This window comes from Pimephales promelas, chromosome 21 (assembly GCF_988280905.1).
Source record: "Pimephales promelas chromosome 21, fPimPro1.hap1.1, whole genome shotgun sequence".
NCBI lineage: Eukaryota > Metazoa > Chordata > Actinopteri > Cypriniformes > Leuciscidae > Pimephales > Pimephales promelas.
The window spans coordinates 19,328,423-19,341,732 of record NC_142789.1 but is presented as its reverse complement, the minus strand read 5'-3'; the positions used below and the strand labels follow the sequence as shown (position 1 = coordinate 19,341,732).

Below are 13,310 nucleotides of genomic sequence, written 5' to 3'. Positions count from 1 at the left end.
AACCCAACAGGTGACCCAAATTATTCATTACTGTAACATGACCTCACAAACTTGCCATCATATTTTACCACCTTTATACTTTCTGCATGATAAAGCATTAATATTTCAAACCCACTGTATCGCCTAGTTCCAGTCTATAAAAACAAAAACAAAAAAATTACACAGATAATAATTAAAATAATTGAATGTGGGGTTTAAAAAGTTAAACAGGTAGAAATAAATGACGGCGGCTCACATCAGAAAACCCAATTATCTGCTGATTTAGAAAACACCAGATGACAGCAAAAGTAATGAAATGCGTATTTGAAAGATTAATATCTCTGACTTTGAGGACCTAAATGAATTATTACAGTTTTTCTCAATTGCTTTGGCTCAGTTCTCAAATGTTTTTTTTATTTCCCAAAACATTAAGTTCAGATCTCTGAACAATTCGCTTCTTTTTCACATCAGATTGGAATTTCTTATTGATTTGAGCAAATTGCAAATGCTTTGGCACATGTGTGCAAAGAGTACATACAACTGTCTGCAATTTGGACAACAAAGAATTGCATATGGCTTGTTGATCAAAACTGATGACTCGATTCTCACTTACACTGTCAAACACTTCAGAACTTCTCAGACATTTTTTATTGTGTAAGCCATCACATTCAAAATGATCTATTCAATTATCATAATTAGTATACATGCATGTATATTCTAAAATATATCAGACATTGACATTGTTTGTAATGTTTGCTAAATTGGCACATGACTTCTAATTGCATTCGCAATCTAATTGCAAATTACCTCTAATATGAATCAACCATTTAACCATTTAACCAATCAACTTTGGGAGTATATATATATATATATATAGAATGGAGGACATTCACAACCCTGAACTGCAGCAACAAGCTCATGGAAGAGCAATTGGAAGGCGTGTAAAAATACGTGGTGGTGGTGGTAGAGGAAGAAATAATCGAGGAAGAGGTGGAAATAGAAGAGTCAGAGTCTCTGATGAAATCAGAGCCACACTTGTGGATCATGTCATAAATCTGACCATTGCAGGGGATGGGTGCGGCATTCAAGGAGATTTTTTCCACGGTCTGTGGCAATGGTAACATCAGATGTGATGTTGATGAAAATATTTGGCCTGACCAACGTGAGCGACAAGATGTCCACCAAGAATAATTTGTTTCTTTTTTTTTTCTTCATGAATGTTATTTGTTGTTTGTGTATTTGTGGTAATACACAAATATGAAATGTAAAGTGAAATCTTGTTACTCTTGTCAGTTACTTTACATGTACAGTAAATACACTTGTATTGTGTATATACACATGAAGTACAAAAATAAACACTGTAAAAATACAAATGTTCATAGATTTTTTTTCTTTCTACATACTATTGACTTTTCTCAACAAATATGAGATTTGTTTACAAGAAACCCTTAATTTTCATGGTTGACTGTTGTGGTGAAAAAACAACTAAACATTTTGACCAGTGTGGCTCACACAATGACAAAAATACTTTAGATTTTGGTGGCCTTGGCCAAATTATTGACAAAATAACTAGGTTTTGAAGCATGAATTAAATGTTTTGGGTGAGTAACTACATTTTGCAGACATGCTATAAAGTTTTGAAGTTCCTGCAAACAGTTGTGACATTTGCACTCACAGTTTAGAGAATGTTAAGACTGTTTCGAAAAATGTGCCAAAGCAATTGAGAAAAACTGTAATAGCATATGTATTTATTTTCGACCCCCTTCCCTTGCGTGAGGTGATTAGTTACTCTTCATTTCTTCATGCTCAGTGGCGAAGGCACCCATGGCACCGCACTGTCAAGAATGGGACGAGTGAAGGAAGGGGGGAGGGAGGTTTATCTCTGTGACATGTGAGCTAATTGACTTCCAGTGGCATCCACCTATTGTGCCAGCTGGGGCTGTTCAGTCTGATCTGCTTTCATTTGGCCTCAGGGAAAACCCTCCCGCCTCCTCCCACTTCCCACATAGGTGGATTTGAAAGAATGGATGTTTGGATGGATGGACAGACAGAAGGACAAAAAACATCTTTCCATTGCACCATTCCACCATGCATGGCATGGCACCAGTGTTGTTTTGGCTTGGTGTACTGCTCTGTGGTCAGATGGTGCAAGAGACATTAATTATTGAGAGCTTGATGAGTGATGGAAGCTGTAGCTTTTAAGCACAGAGAGCCTCCTGACGCTCAGACCAGGCCCGTTTGACAAATGAATGGTAATAAGATTACTCACGGCTGCTTTTTGTTTTTCCTCCTTGATAAATGATCAGTGGGTGACGAATGTCACATGTCCTTGATTAATGTTGAAAGGAAGGTATATGCATTTATCATATCACTGGAATCTCTGGCAGCTTCCTAATTTATTTATTTATTCTACTTTGTTTATGTACATAAAGGTGGGAAATTAGGATTTGATTGTTTACTGGTTGAGAGTTGAAATAAAAGTTGAAATAAGAGAAAACACCATTTAAAAGACAAGTCACAAAACACAAGTCTTAGAAATACAATCTTTGTGTTTGTGTTGGTTTTCTCTATTTTTTTGAAAATATATTTAAAAAAACAGTAATATATATAATTTTGGAATCATCAATATCAATATATGCATTTTTCTTGTAGTTACCTGAACTACCTTGCCTTTTCAAAGAAGGGTAAACATATTACAAAAAAAAAAATCGTTTTAATTTTTAATATCGATTTTTTCGATATATATATATATATATATATATATATATATATATATATATATATATATATATATATATATATATGTACTCTAAAAAATGCTGTGTTGTTTTAACCCATCTTTGGGTCAAATATGGACTTGCGAACAATGGCTCTTGCGAACAATCAAATATATAAAAGACGTTTGTTCAAGTCATGTCTGTTTGAATTGCATTTTTAATGTATCTTTAGATCTGGCCAAAAAAAGATGTCCGTGACATCATTGACCCATATCTGTAGTGAATATATCTAAAGTGACATAGTGTATGATGAATGTCATGCAAACACAATGCACACATACACAAAAGCAGCTAGTTTAGTGGACTAGAGAATGACTGATTGCGTATGGAGCACTCAGTGAGATTGAACACAGAGTCTGGAACAGATGTCAGCTGACAGACAGCTGTACGTCCATCACCCAGGATCAATGTTGGTCATGTTTTTTCAGAGAGACAGAAGGAAAGGGTTGGAGAACAAGGCATGTTTACAGCCTTTCTAGTGTAGAGGACAAACCAGACACAGCAGCAATCACCAGCAGGTCTATTTGTGTTTTGAAAAACACTATTAGCTCCACATAGTAACTGTGACCCTTACCTCATTTAGTCTGACACCCTATTAGAAGAGCTGGCATTACTTTTCCTCATGCATTGAAGTGGTCAGTCACTTAAGCTGAACTGAAGTATCTCATGCAGAGTGATGTCATCAGAGTAGGAGGGGCTTTGACTGATGACTGGCACTTAGGCCCTACATACACCCGGAGCAATGCGGCACCAGGCGAGACACAAGTTATTTTTGCTAGTTTTAGCCTGACGCAGTTATCATTTTCACGTCCTGTGCCACGTTGTTTAAATAGGAAACGCATTTGAGCCCATGGGCGTGCTGGTCTGAAAACAAGGTGTTTTCAGGCACATTGTTGCTATTTTGAGGAAACTGAAATAACTGAGCCATTGGCCAACTGAAACCTGGTCTAAAGTCAATGGCGCAATATCTTTTTGTTATTTAAAGGGTGTGTTAGTAATGTGTGCCGATAGGTGGATCCACAACGTGTGACGCGTACACTTTGCTTATTAACGTTACACACACAGGGTATCCAGCTTGTCCCATAGATGGTCTGCTCGCGCACTTTAACCTTGTGCACCAGCAGATCCGTTTCCTCACTGGAGAATTGTTATTTTTTCCACTTGCAAAATCCGCCATGTAAATAGCAATCCGCCAAGGACCAAGCGCATCTGGCTTTTACTGTAAAGGGAATAGGAAATTACACTCTGAATGGTTTATTGCAAGTTACGCCCAAAACACACCCATTTCTCATTAAGAGAATAGAGACAACACTTTTATACCATGTGACCAACACATTGACCATTTTTCCTGTCGTCAAGGGGATTCAGACACGCCCTAAGTGTGCTTGCACCGTGCGCTTAGATCGTTAAAATAGGGCCCATGATGTGTTGTGTAGCCTACTGCATGTCATCAGACATATTTTTTTCCACCCATTCTCACCTCCAAGGCGTCACCTGACTGACTTGGGAAGCATTTTGACCATGCTTCAATATCTGACGCTTTAGGCGCTCTTTAGCGTCAGTTAGATGACGCCCTAGGATCGTGTGTAACCCTACCCCCACCCCAGACCATACCCGCGTCATCTAACTGACGCTTTTCCTTTAGCGTAAGTTATATGACGCCGATCGCGTCATGTAACTGACGCTAAAGGGCGCCTAAAGCATCAAATATTGAAGCATGGTCAAAGGTGACGCCTTGGGATGCATTGATTTTTTTAGACTCATTGACTTACCATGTATATGTAAAAGTTATGAGCACATGTTAAGCAATTATGAAATTTTGTAGTGATGGAATGAATCTTTAAACTAACGCAGATTAGGACTGAAGGCACTTTCAGGATTAAAACATTTAGATAAAACATCACATTTTAAACCCAGCAAACAAATTTAGGTTCTGGGAACGTTAGATTTTTGGTTCCCAGAATGTTCCTAGAACTTTCCCTTAAGGTTAAGGGAACGTTCCCATAACATTCTCCTTATGTTATAAAAATGGAACCTAAAAATAACCTACATGGAACGTTCCTGTAACGTTCTTGTTTGGTTCCCAAAAAAAAATAACCTCATGGGACCATTCAGGAATGTTAGGGGAACGTTCTGTGTTTGCTGGGAAGTAGCTTACACTCTTTTTGCTTGCATCTGACCCTGTCTAAACACAACATTTCTTAAAACCCCAGAGCAAAGCACAACTGACAAATTATAACGCGTAACTTTGATGACGTCCGTCAAGCAGCTAAGAGACCAGACAGACTTTCATTCTTCACCTTTGAAGTGTTGTGAGACATGGCTGGATACTGACTGACATCAGCTCTCCCTTGCTTTTAAAGGAGAATTACACAATTAAATCCAGCCTTACTTGCCACAACAGGATGTTCATTCTTTGATAATAAGTATTGAACAACTGTCGTCTTTAAAGTGGTCGTCTTTTGCAGAACAGAGTTATTGGGGATTTTATTGCCCTTATAGATACGCAAAGAGCCCATGTTTGCAGTTTACGCAGTGGACAGTTAACCTGATGTCATATAAAATATGGTTCACTGACAAAATGATCAATAAACACAAATGTGTTCACTAAAGCATCATGAACATGGATGAGTTCAAAGCTACGTGTTCAGTATAACGTTAAGTAAGTGTTACACATATGTGAGCAGGGTTTTAAGATACGCATATTTTTATTTTGAAAGCCATGTCAACAGATTTGTATTTACACTACTTAACACAAAATATAAATAAATCCTTAGAATATATGTTATGTATCCTCAGAATGTGTATGTAAAGTATATACAAAAAGAAATGTTTATATATAAATAAATTAAAAAATTATACAGTATTAATCTTTAATTGATTATGTTTGTGTTAGTGTTCTATTTATTGACACCAATATCAATGAAATAAAATGTATTTTATTTTTGCTCTTGGGTCAGGAATATCAGCCCATTCTCACTCCCAAGGCGTCACCTAACTGACGCCTTGGGAAGCATTTGGACATGCTTCAATATCTGACGCTTTAGGCGCCCTTTAGCGTCAGTTAGATGACGCCCTAGGATCGCGTGTACCCTACCCCCACCCCACACCTAAACCTAACCGCGTCCTTTAGCAGACGCTTTCCTTTAGCGTCAGTTAGATGACGCCGTAGGATCGCGTCAAGTAAGTGACGCTAAAGGGCGCCTAAAACGTCAAATATTGAAGCATGGTCAAAGGTGACGCCTTGGGGTGAGAATGCGTTGGGAATATTTAGGATATATTTCGTCTTGTGAAGAGCCTCTTGCTCAAAGCTTCACTTGTCTGTTTGTGGTGCGAATTAAATGTTATAACTTTCAATTTCATAATTAAACTCTCTAAAATATTGCACACTATGCCACAACAAGAATGCTTGGCAAAGTGAATCAATCAGGTTTTTGGCCGTGGTTTCTGAAGTCTAGCTCCTTGATGGAGGGAAAACTAAATTAAGGAGTGACTTGAAATACAGGGCACTCTGAAAGATTAAACCTGGCTGGACCATCAGGAAATGCAGCATGAGTTTGCATCACATCTGCCCGAGTGGCCGTGTTTATTCGAATCATTCTCTCAGATCTTCATAATCTTTTGATATCCTTCTCAGAGCTCAAGGACTGAAGATTATGAGCTTCTTTATGGGGTTTCTGAAGCTATAAATTGGGCTATATTGATTCTAAAGGGAAGCTCGGGCACGACTGACATGCAAAACTACACACTTGTTAACAGTTTAGTTTAGCTAACATTTAATTACTCATTAAATCAATTTGATTTAATTAAAACCATTTTCAGGCTAATGTTGTGCCACGCTTTCACATGAGTCATTTGACTGCACTTTGTCAATGCACTTACTTTAAGAAGTAATTACAGAATCTGGTACTGAAAGGTGGCTTGAAGCTCTGGACATTGATATTTTAGCTAATGGTGTCTGTGAGAGATATATGTGACAGGTGTTTAAAAGGCCTGGCTTTTCACTCAGACGGCGGAAGGCAAAGGACATTAATATTTACCAGTCTCAGGGGGGGTCAAGGCAAAAAATGTATTCATATCTCCTAAATAAAATATATGAGGTGCACTCTTTCCTGGCTTCACAACAGATTTATCGTCACAGGCCTGTTATTAATTTCACCAGTGTGTGTATCCTCCTGCCATCTGAGTAAAAGGGAGAAGTCGAATCGGCTACATTAAGCTGTTGAAGTCATTATGGTCATCCGGATATGAGCAAAATCAATGGGGAGAGCAGTGGCTCAGTGAAATGTAGTGTGTAACCAGGGGCCGTTTACTGGAGAGAATGATGAATAGAGACCTGTATTGTGTTTAGCCTAGCATGAAAATGAAAGACTTTAAATGTGAAGCTCACTTTAGGTAACGTCATTAGAATAGATTACTTCAGGTGTTTTGTTTCCATCATGTAGGCCTACTTTTGAAAACCAGAACGTAAGTGATCTTCAGAGGATTTTTAAAATATAATGTGTAAAAAGCCTCATTTTTATACAGGGGTCTCATATGCTCACCAAGGTTGCATTTATTGCTGAAATTGTGTTTGAAATATAAAATATATTGAAATAGAAAACAGTTATTTAAATTGTACATTTCAGAAGATGCCTACTACTGTGTATATGTGTGATAATCGCATCTAACATCAAAGTTGGTGTTTATATAATGTGCGAGTGTACATATATATATATATATATATGATTATAAATTATATCTATTATATATTATATTTCTGTGCGTGCATGTCTGTGTGTATGCACTGTAAAAAAATATTGTTGGTTTAACTTAAAAAAAAAATAAGTAACCTGGTTGCCTTAAAATTTTAAGTTGATTGAACTGGAAAAAGTGAGTTAATACAATGAAGGAGATTGATTTAATCATCAGAAACTCAAAATAATAAGTTATCTGAACTAAATAAATTATTTAAGTTGATTTGACAAAAGAAAAAAAATGTTGTGATAATAGATCTTGAAAAAAAAGTTTACAGTAGTAACTAATCGCTTATTAGCATAGATATTACAAGCATATTGAGTGTTTATTAGTACTTATAAAGCACATATTAATTATTCAGCATGACAATTGTAGATCCCTTAATACATACCCTATCAATAAGTATTAATTTGGAATTTATTGAGGATAAAACCACTCAAAATATTACTATTCACAGTACAAGCCTATTTGGGCTGTCAAATTGATTAGTTGTGATTAATTGCAACATAGAAGTTTGTGTGTGTATATATATAAACACCTTCATGTTGTGATTAATCGACTTAATTAATCAATCGACTTAGCACAAATATATATAGTTTCTTTGAATGTAATTACATTTTAACACATTCCGTCAGTTATCATTTTAACATTTTTTGCTAATTTACAATTTTGTAAGTCTGCATCCTATTTCCTAAAGTAAAAACTGAACTTTAAAAAGTAGTCATTTCAAACAGTCCACTTTCCTTTTATAAAATCATCAAAACTCAGATATCATCCCATCAAAATATTAATCGATTCTTATGAATCAGTGGGAATGTATAAAGTTTACAAAAAAAAAGTGGATGAAGCCTTTTGGTAATCAGACGCAAGGACAGATCAGAAGGTTGAGAAAATGACACAGCTTTACTAAAGAAAGGAATCTCGAGCAGATTAAGTTGCAGCATCTCGTCATACACGCATACGTGGTGAACAATAATGATTGACCATTCCTATGGCCAAATTTACAAAACGAAAACACAGTGAACCTGCATGAGAAGCAATTTAAAAAAGCTGATCCGATGCACAAATCTCTAAAAATACAATAATAATCATATGTATGGGTTAAATCAAACGTGTCACGGGAACAGCTGTGGCAATTATTGTCCTCTTTGTTTTATGGACACTAGATTAAGCCGGTTAATAACTACACAAATGATCTGACATTGGGAGAAAGACAGAATAAGCATTAAGCAATAAACCAACAAATATATAATTGGATATATTTTATGAACATCGCCAGCAACTCATGGAAACGGGGAACAATCTGCAAAGACGATAAAAGTGTCTGCAGAAGTTCAAGGCAAGGTAGGACAAAATAGGTTCAAGCTGACTTGATGTTAAACTGTGTCTAATGTGTCTGTGCATGTAAGTCACTACTTGCTGGGACAAAAGCTGGTAGACTAAACAACAGCGAAAGACAAACCAGGAGAGTATTGCTTTGAGGTATACTGGAAAGAATCCAATTCATGTCATTAACACGGATTTCTTTGCTGCGAAGGCATCGTATAGGACATCACATCCCGATCAGGACGTCACGACCTGATATTCAGCCCTGGGCTGTGTCACAGGTGAAAGGCATTGTGGGAGCCTGTGGTGCAGTAATACATGAACAAGAAATGACAAACCATTTTCTCTTGCATAACACAATTGAAATGTTGTTTACAAAAAAAGGTCATCCTCAGTGCAGAATGCTACAATGGTACAACTCTACAGCATTTGCTATTTACATCGTTATTAACGGTGTCAGCCAGGCAAATTTGAGACGCGATCAGTGACAAATGTCACCTAAATACAATTAAAATTAGATGAGACAAAGTCTTAATCGAATACCCAAGGCCACTGGCTGAACCCAATCCAAATCTGTGCATGGAGTCTTGCATTTTGGGATGCACCAAAAAGCTTTTTTTTTTTATTATGGATCATTTTCTTACTGTAACTTGATAAACCTGCTCAAAAAAAAAAAATTATATACATGATGATCAAGGCATTTTTTTGAGTAAAATAAATACACAATATTTCCATTTTATGTTATGTCGAATATATTAACACAATAGCAGTAAAATGACATTAATACTAAAAAGAGCAGCACAATTAACAAATAAGACATACTCCCTTTAATGGTGACATCACATTTCATTATTTTACATTGCCACAAACATGATCCTTGATCTTTGAAGTATGTTTTCATCCTACATTACACAGAGAAGCTTTCACAATGTGCTAAATCACAGCTCAGACTTCAAACAGCTGTTGTGCAGTCAGCAATAAATTATTCATATATTAGTCCCTATTTTTTTTTTAACATAAATAAAAGCAAGATAAATATGTAGAGGGGTCCAAAAGTTTGAGATCACTATAGTTGGAAATGCATTCGCACTATTTTGATATTATCAGCAAAACATTTGAAGTTTTAGAATATCTTAATATTTGGTTTGTCGCACTTTTGCTGAATGAACTCAAGTTTGTGTAAAACCAGATGATGGTGTTCTCCAACCTGATTTGACAGTCTCCAAAGAGACTAGACGCTCTGAATCCGGAAGCAGATCTTCCGTCTGTTAAAGAGTCACAAGAGACTCACTACACAAATCCATTAATGTTTGCTTACTTAATTAAATCTTAAAGTCAGCACGAAATTTGCGATCGTTGGACACATTACTATTTTTCATGTTTTTGAAAGAAGTATCTTACGCTCAATCATTTATTTGATCAAAAATACTGAAAAAAAAACAGTAATCCTGTGAAATATTTTTCGAATTTAAAATAATGGTTTTCCATTTGAATAAACTTTATTTCTGTGATGCAAAACTGAATTTTCAGCATCATTACTCCATTCTTCAGTGTCACATGATCCTTCAGAAATCATGATTTATTATCATTCTTGTAAACAGTTAATATTTTTGTATAACCGGTGATACTTTTTTCAGGAGTATATTTATTTAAAATAGAAATGTTTTGTAACAATATACTGTTGAAGTTTTTTTTATATATAAATAAATACTTCTATTATTTTATCTAATAGTGTTAAATTGATAAAAAAGGATAGTAAATATTTGCATTGTTAGAAAATATTTCTATTATTAATCAAATCAGCATACTAGACTGATTTCTGAAGGATCATGTGACACGACTGGAGATATGATGCTGAAAATTCAGCTTTGCCATTACAGAAATAAAAATATATTTTAAAGTATATTAAAATAGAAACCATTATTTTAAATTGTAATAATATTTCACAATATTTCCGTATTTTTTATCAAGTAAAGCTCGATGATGCTCAAGAGACTTTGTTCAAAAACATTAAAGAAAAAAAAGGTAGAGTAAGACTTGATTTTATGTGATTGATTACAAAAAGGCACATGACTTAAAAAAATTGTGCACAGATAAATTATTTATAATAAACACTGCTATATTCCATAAAAAATATGAATTTTGATTTCATGCTGACTTTAACTACATCAATTTTTAGTTACCTTAAAATGTTGTTCATTTCCAGGTGATTTTCAATGTGGCCTCAGATTTTTGAACCCTACTGTAAGTACATAATAGTGCAGAATATAAATGAATGATAGTAGTGTGTGTGAGAGCACAGAGAAAGAAACTAACCACCGCGAGTGGCACTAGAATTACAGTGGCATGTCTTCAGGGCAGTGTCTCAGCCGCCCAAACGATATGTACACTTCTCTTTACTGTACTCACTGCCTACTGTATGTCTATTTATTTCGAGAAATCCTCAAATGACAAACCACTGATGTATTGATGCACCCCAAATATCTTTTAGACTCCTTGAATATACTTATTCAGGCACCAAACTCATCACCAAGCTTATTAAAAAAGAATGAAAAACAAATGTGATCAATTTCATCATCATTATTCTCTTTTGAGGACTATATAAAGCAAGTCTTATATAAAAAAAATGAATTTATCATTGTGTATTTAACTCTTCGTATTACAACCTCTCCATTGTCCTTTGCGCTAAAATACTACCATGCTTCAAAATAATGTTTTTTCTTCATTTACATGTTATGCCATCTAACATCTGCCTATAAATATTGGTGGCATTTTAATAGTTGCAGCCAGTGAAAATATATTAACCGAGCAACAGCAAATGAAAGCGAGATCATTCCAGTGGCGTATATAAAAATATAGCCAGGACTAGATTTTTTTCTTTGCAAAAATCCACATCAAAAAAAGGAAACATGAGATTCTAACGTCCAATATTAACCCAAAAGCACGATAATGATAATACATAGTGCATAGTTTTATAAAGCACAGCGAACCGTGCCAGCACTGTATGCAGATTTCATGTTTTTGGATGCATCTATCTGCGGTGAAAAAAGAGAATCATTCACTGCAGAAATATCAATATGATAAACGTATTTGCCGACGTTCTGCAGTTGAGTCGACACACAGTTGATATGTCACAGGTCTGGTGCTTGTGTCTCCGTTTCTTTGATTCTAGCTACAACAGGAGGAGGAAGGGGCAGATTAGCTTAAGATTTACAAAATAAAAAAAAGAAGAGCATAAGCCACATGAAAAGCTTGAAAGTCCGCCCCGTCGCCCTAAAGGCACACTAAAGTCTGTGTGGAGCATGGGGACACCTCAAACGAAGGTTTCCGAACACCGGCTGGCTCCCCATCCCTTACTCAGAAGGATCATGCACTCCAGTGCGTTTTATGTGAATACTCTTAATTCTCTCTGTGTGTATATATATATATATATACTGTATATATATTTATTTGTATGCGTGTAGTGGCACCCTCCGACCTGCTGGGGGCGCCATGCCCCTTTCGGAGTGCTATGCCAGAGAGTAGATGGCATTGACGGGTGACGTGGCTTCTGAGCTCTCGTTTCCTTCAGTCTCCTCTTTGTCCTTCTTAACTGTGTACTGGCCAATGAAGGAGCCGTCCTCGTTGAACTGGCCGTCCCCTCCTTCACCATAGTCCACGAGACTGTCATCGCTCTCTTTTACGTTCCCGTCCAGGGATGTTTGGCTGCCCTGCAATGGCTTGTTGTCTTCGTCGCTGCTATAGGAAGAAAGAAAAAAAAAAAGAGTTAGAAAACAAGAAGGGATGACGGTTCGGCTGGTTAGCATAGACCTGTTAGCCCTGCTGGTCGATATCATAACTACACCATTTTTTCCATAGGCAACCATTCAAAAGCAAGCCTGTAAATACAAGCAACTCACAAATCCTTTCATTTACAGACGCACCGATGTATCGGACGATTTTTTTTATCAATTTACAATCATCGGCGTATCGGCTATGCAACACTGCCACTGTCCTGATCGGGCCAGTGCTGCATCTTTGCAAAAGTTTATCATTTGTGTGTGGTTGTATAAGCCTAGCCTAAATATTCAAGTGTAAGAAGATTTGAAAGTGAACTCAGAGAAGTTCACATACATCCATAGTGCGCACTTATGGAAAGCAGCGCCTTAGTCAACAGGCGAATACTGAATGGAGTTGTCGTTCGCTTCTAATTAAAGGAGAACTCCGGCGCAAAATGAACCTTTGGTCTAATAAAACATTGGTACCTACTAGTCGAACGTTCTCTGGGATTTATTTTCATGGTAATCGAATGTTAAGAGTTTTATCTCTAAAAACTGTTTAGCTTATAACGCTAGTATATAGGGCATTGAGTAAGCAAAAAGTAATCGCTAGTTTATACCACTAACAAGGCTCAAAATAGCCCCACACTAACACAGTAACATGCAAAACAAAGCATTGAGAACTTTGTAAGTGTACAGAACGTTTAATAAGAAGATATTTTATAAAGAAAGT

General features: G+C 36.3%; 1 protein-coding gene across 12 annotated transcripts in view; it reads right to left on the bottom strand.

Annotated features, from left to right (window-relative positions):
• Window positions 1-8,372: 8,372 nt before the first annotated feature.
• The window catches only part of nfasca (neurofascin homolog (chicken) a), an 81,820-nt gene continuing 76,882 nt past the window's right edge, over window positions 8,373-13,310 (bottom strand). For all 12 annotated transcript variants that reach the window (XM_089125076.1, XM_089125077.1, XM_089125078.1 and 9 more), the window contains one exon: window positions 8,373-12,557. In XM_089125076.1, the coding sequence (XP_088981202.1) occupies window positions 12,329-12,557 (229 nt within the window). In that variant the 3' untranslated portion in view covers window positions 8,373-12,328. The remainder of the gene's footprint in view (window positions 12,558-13,310) is intronic.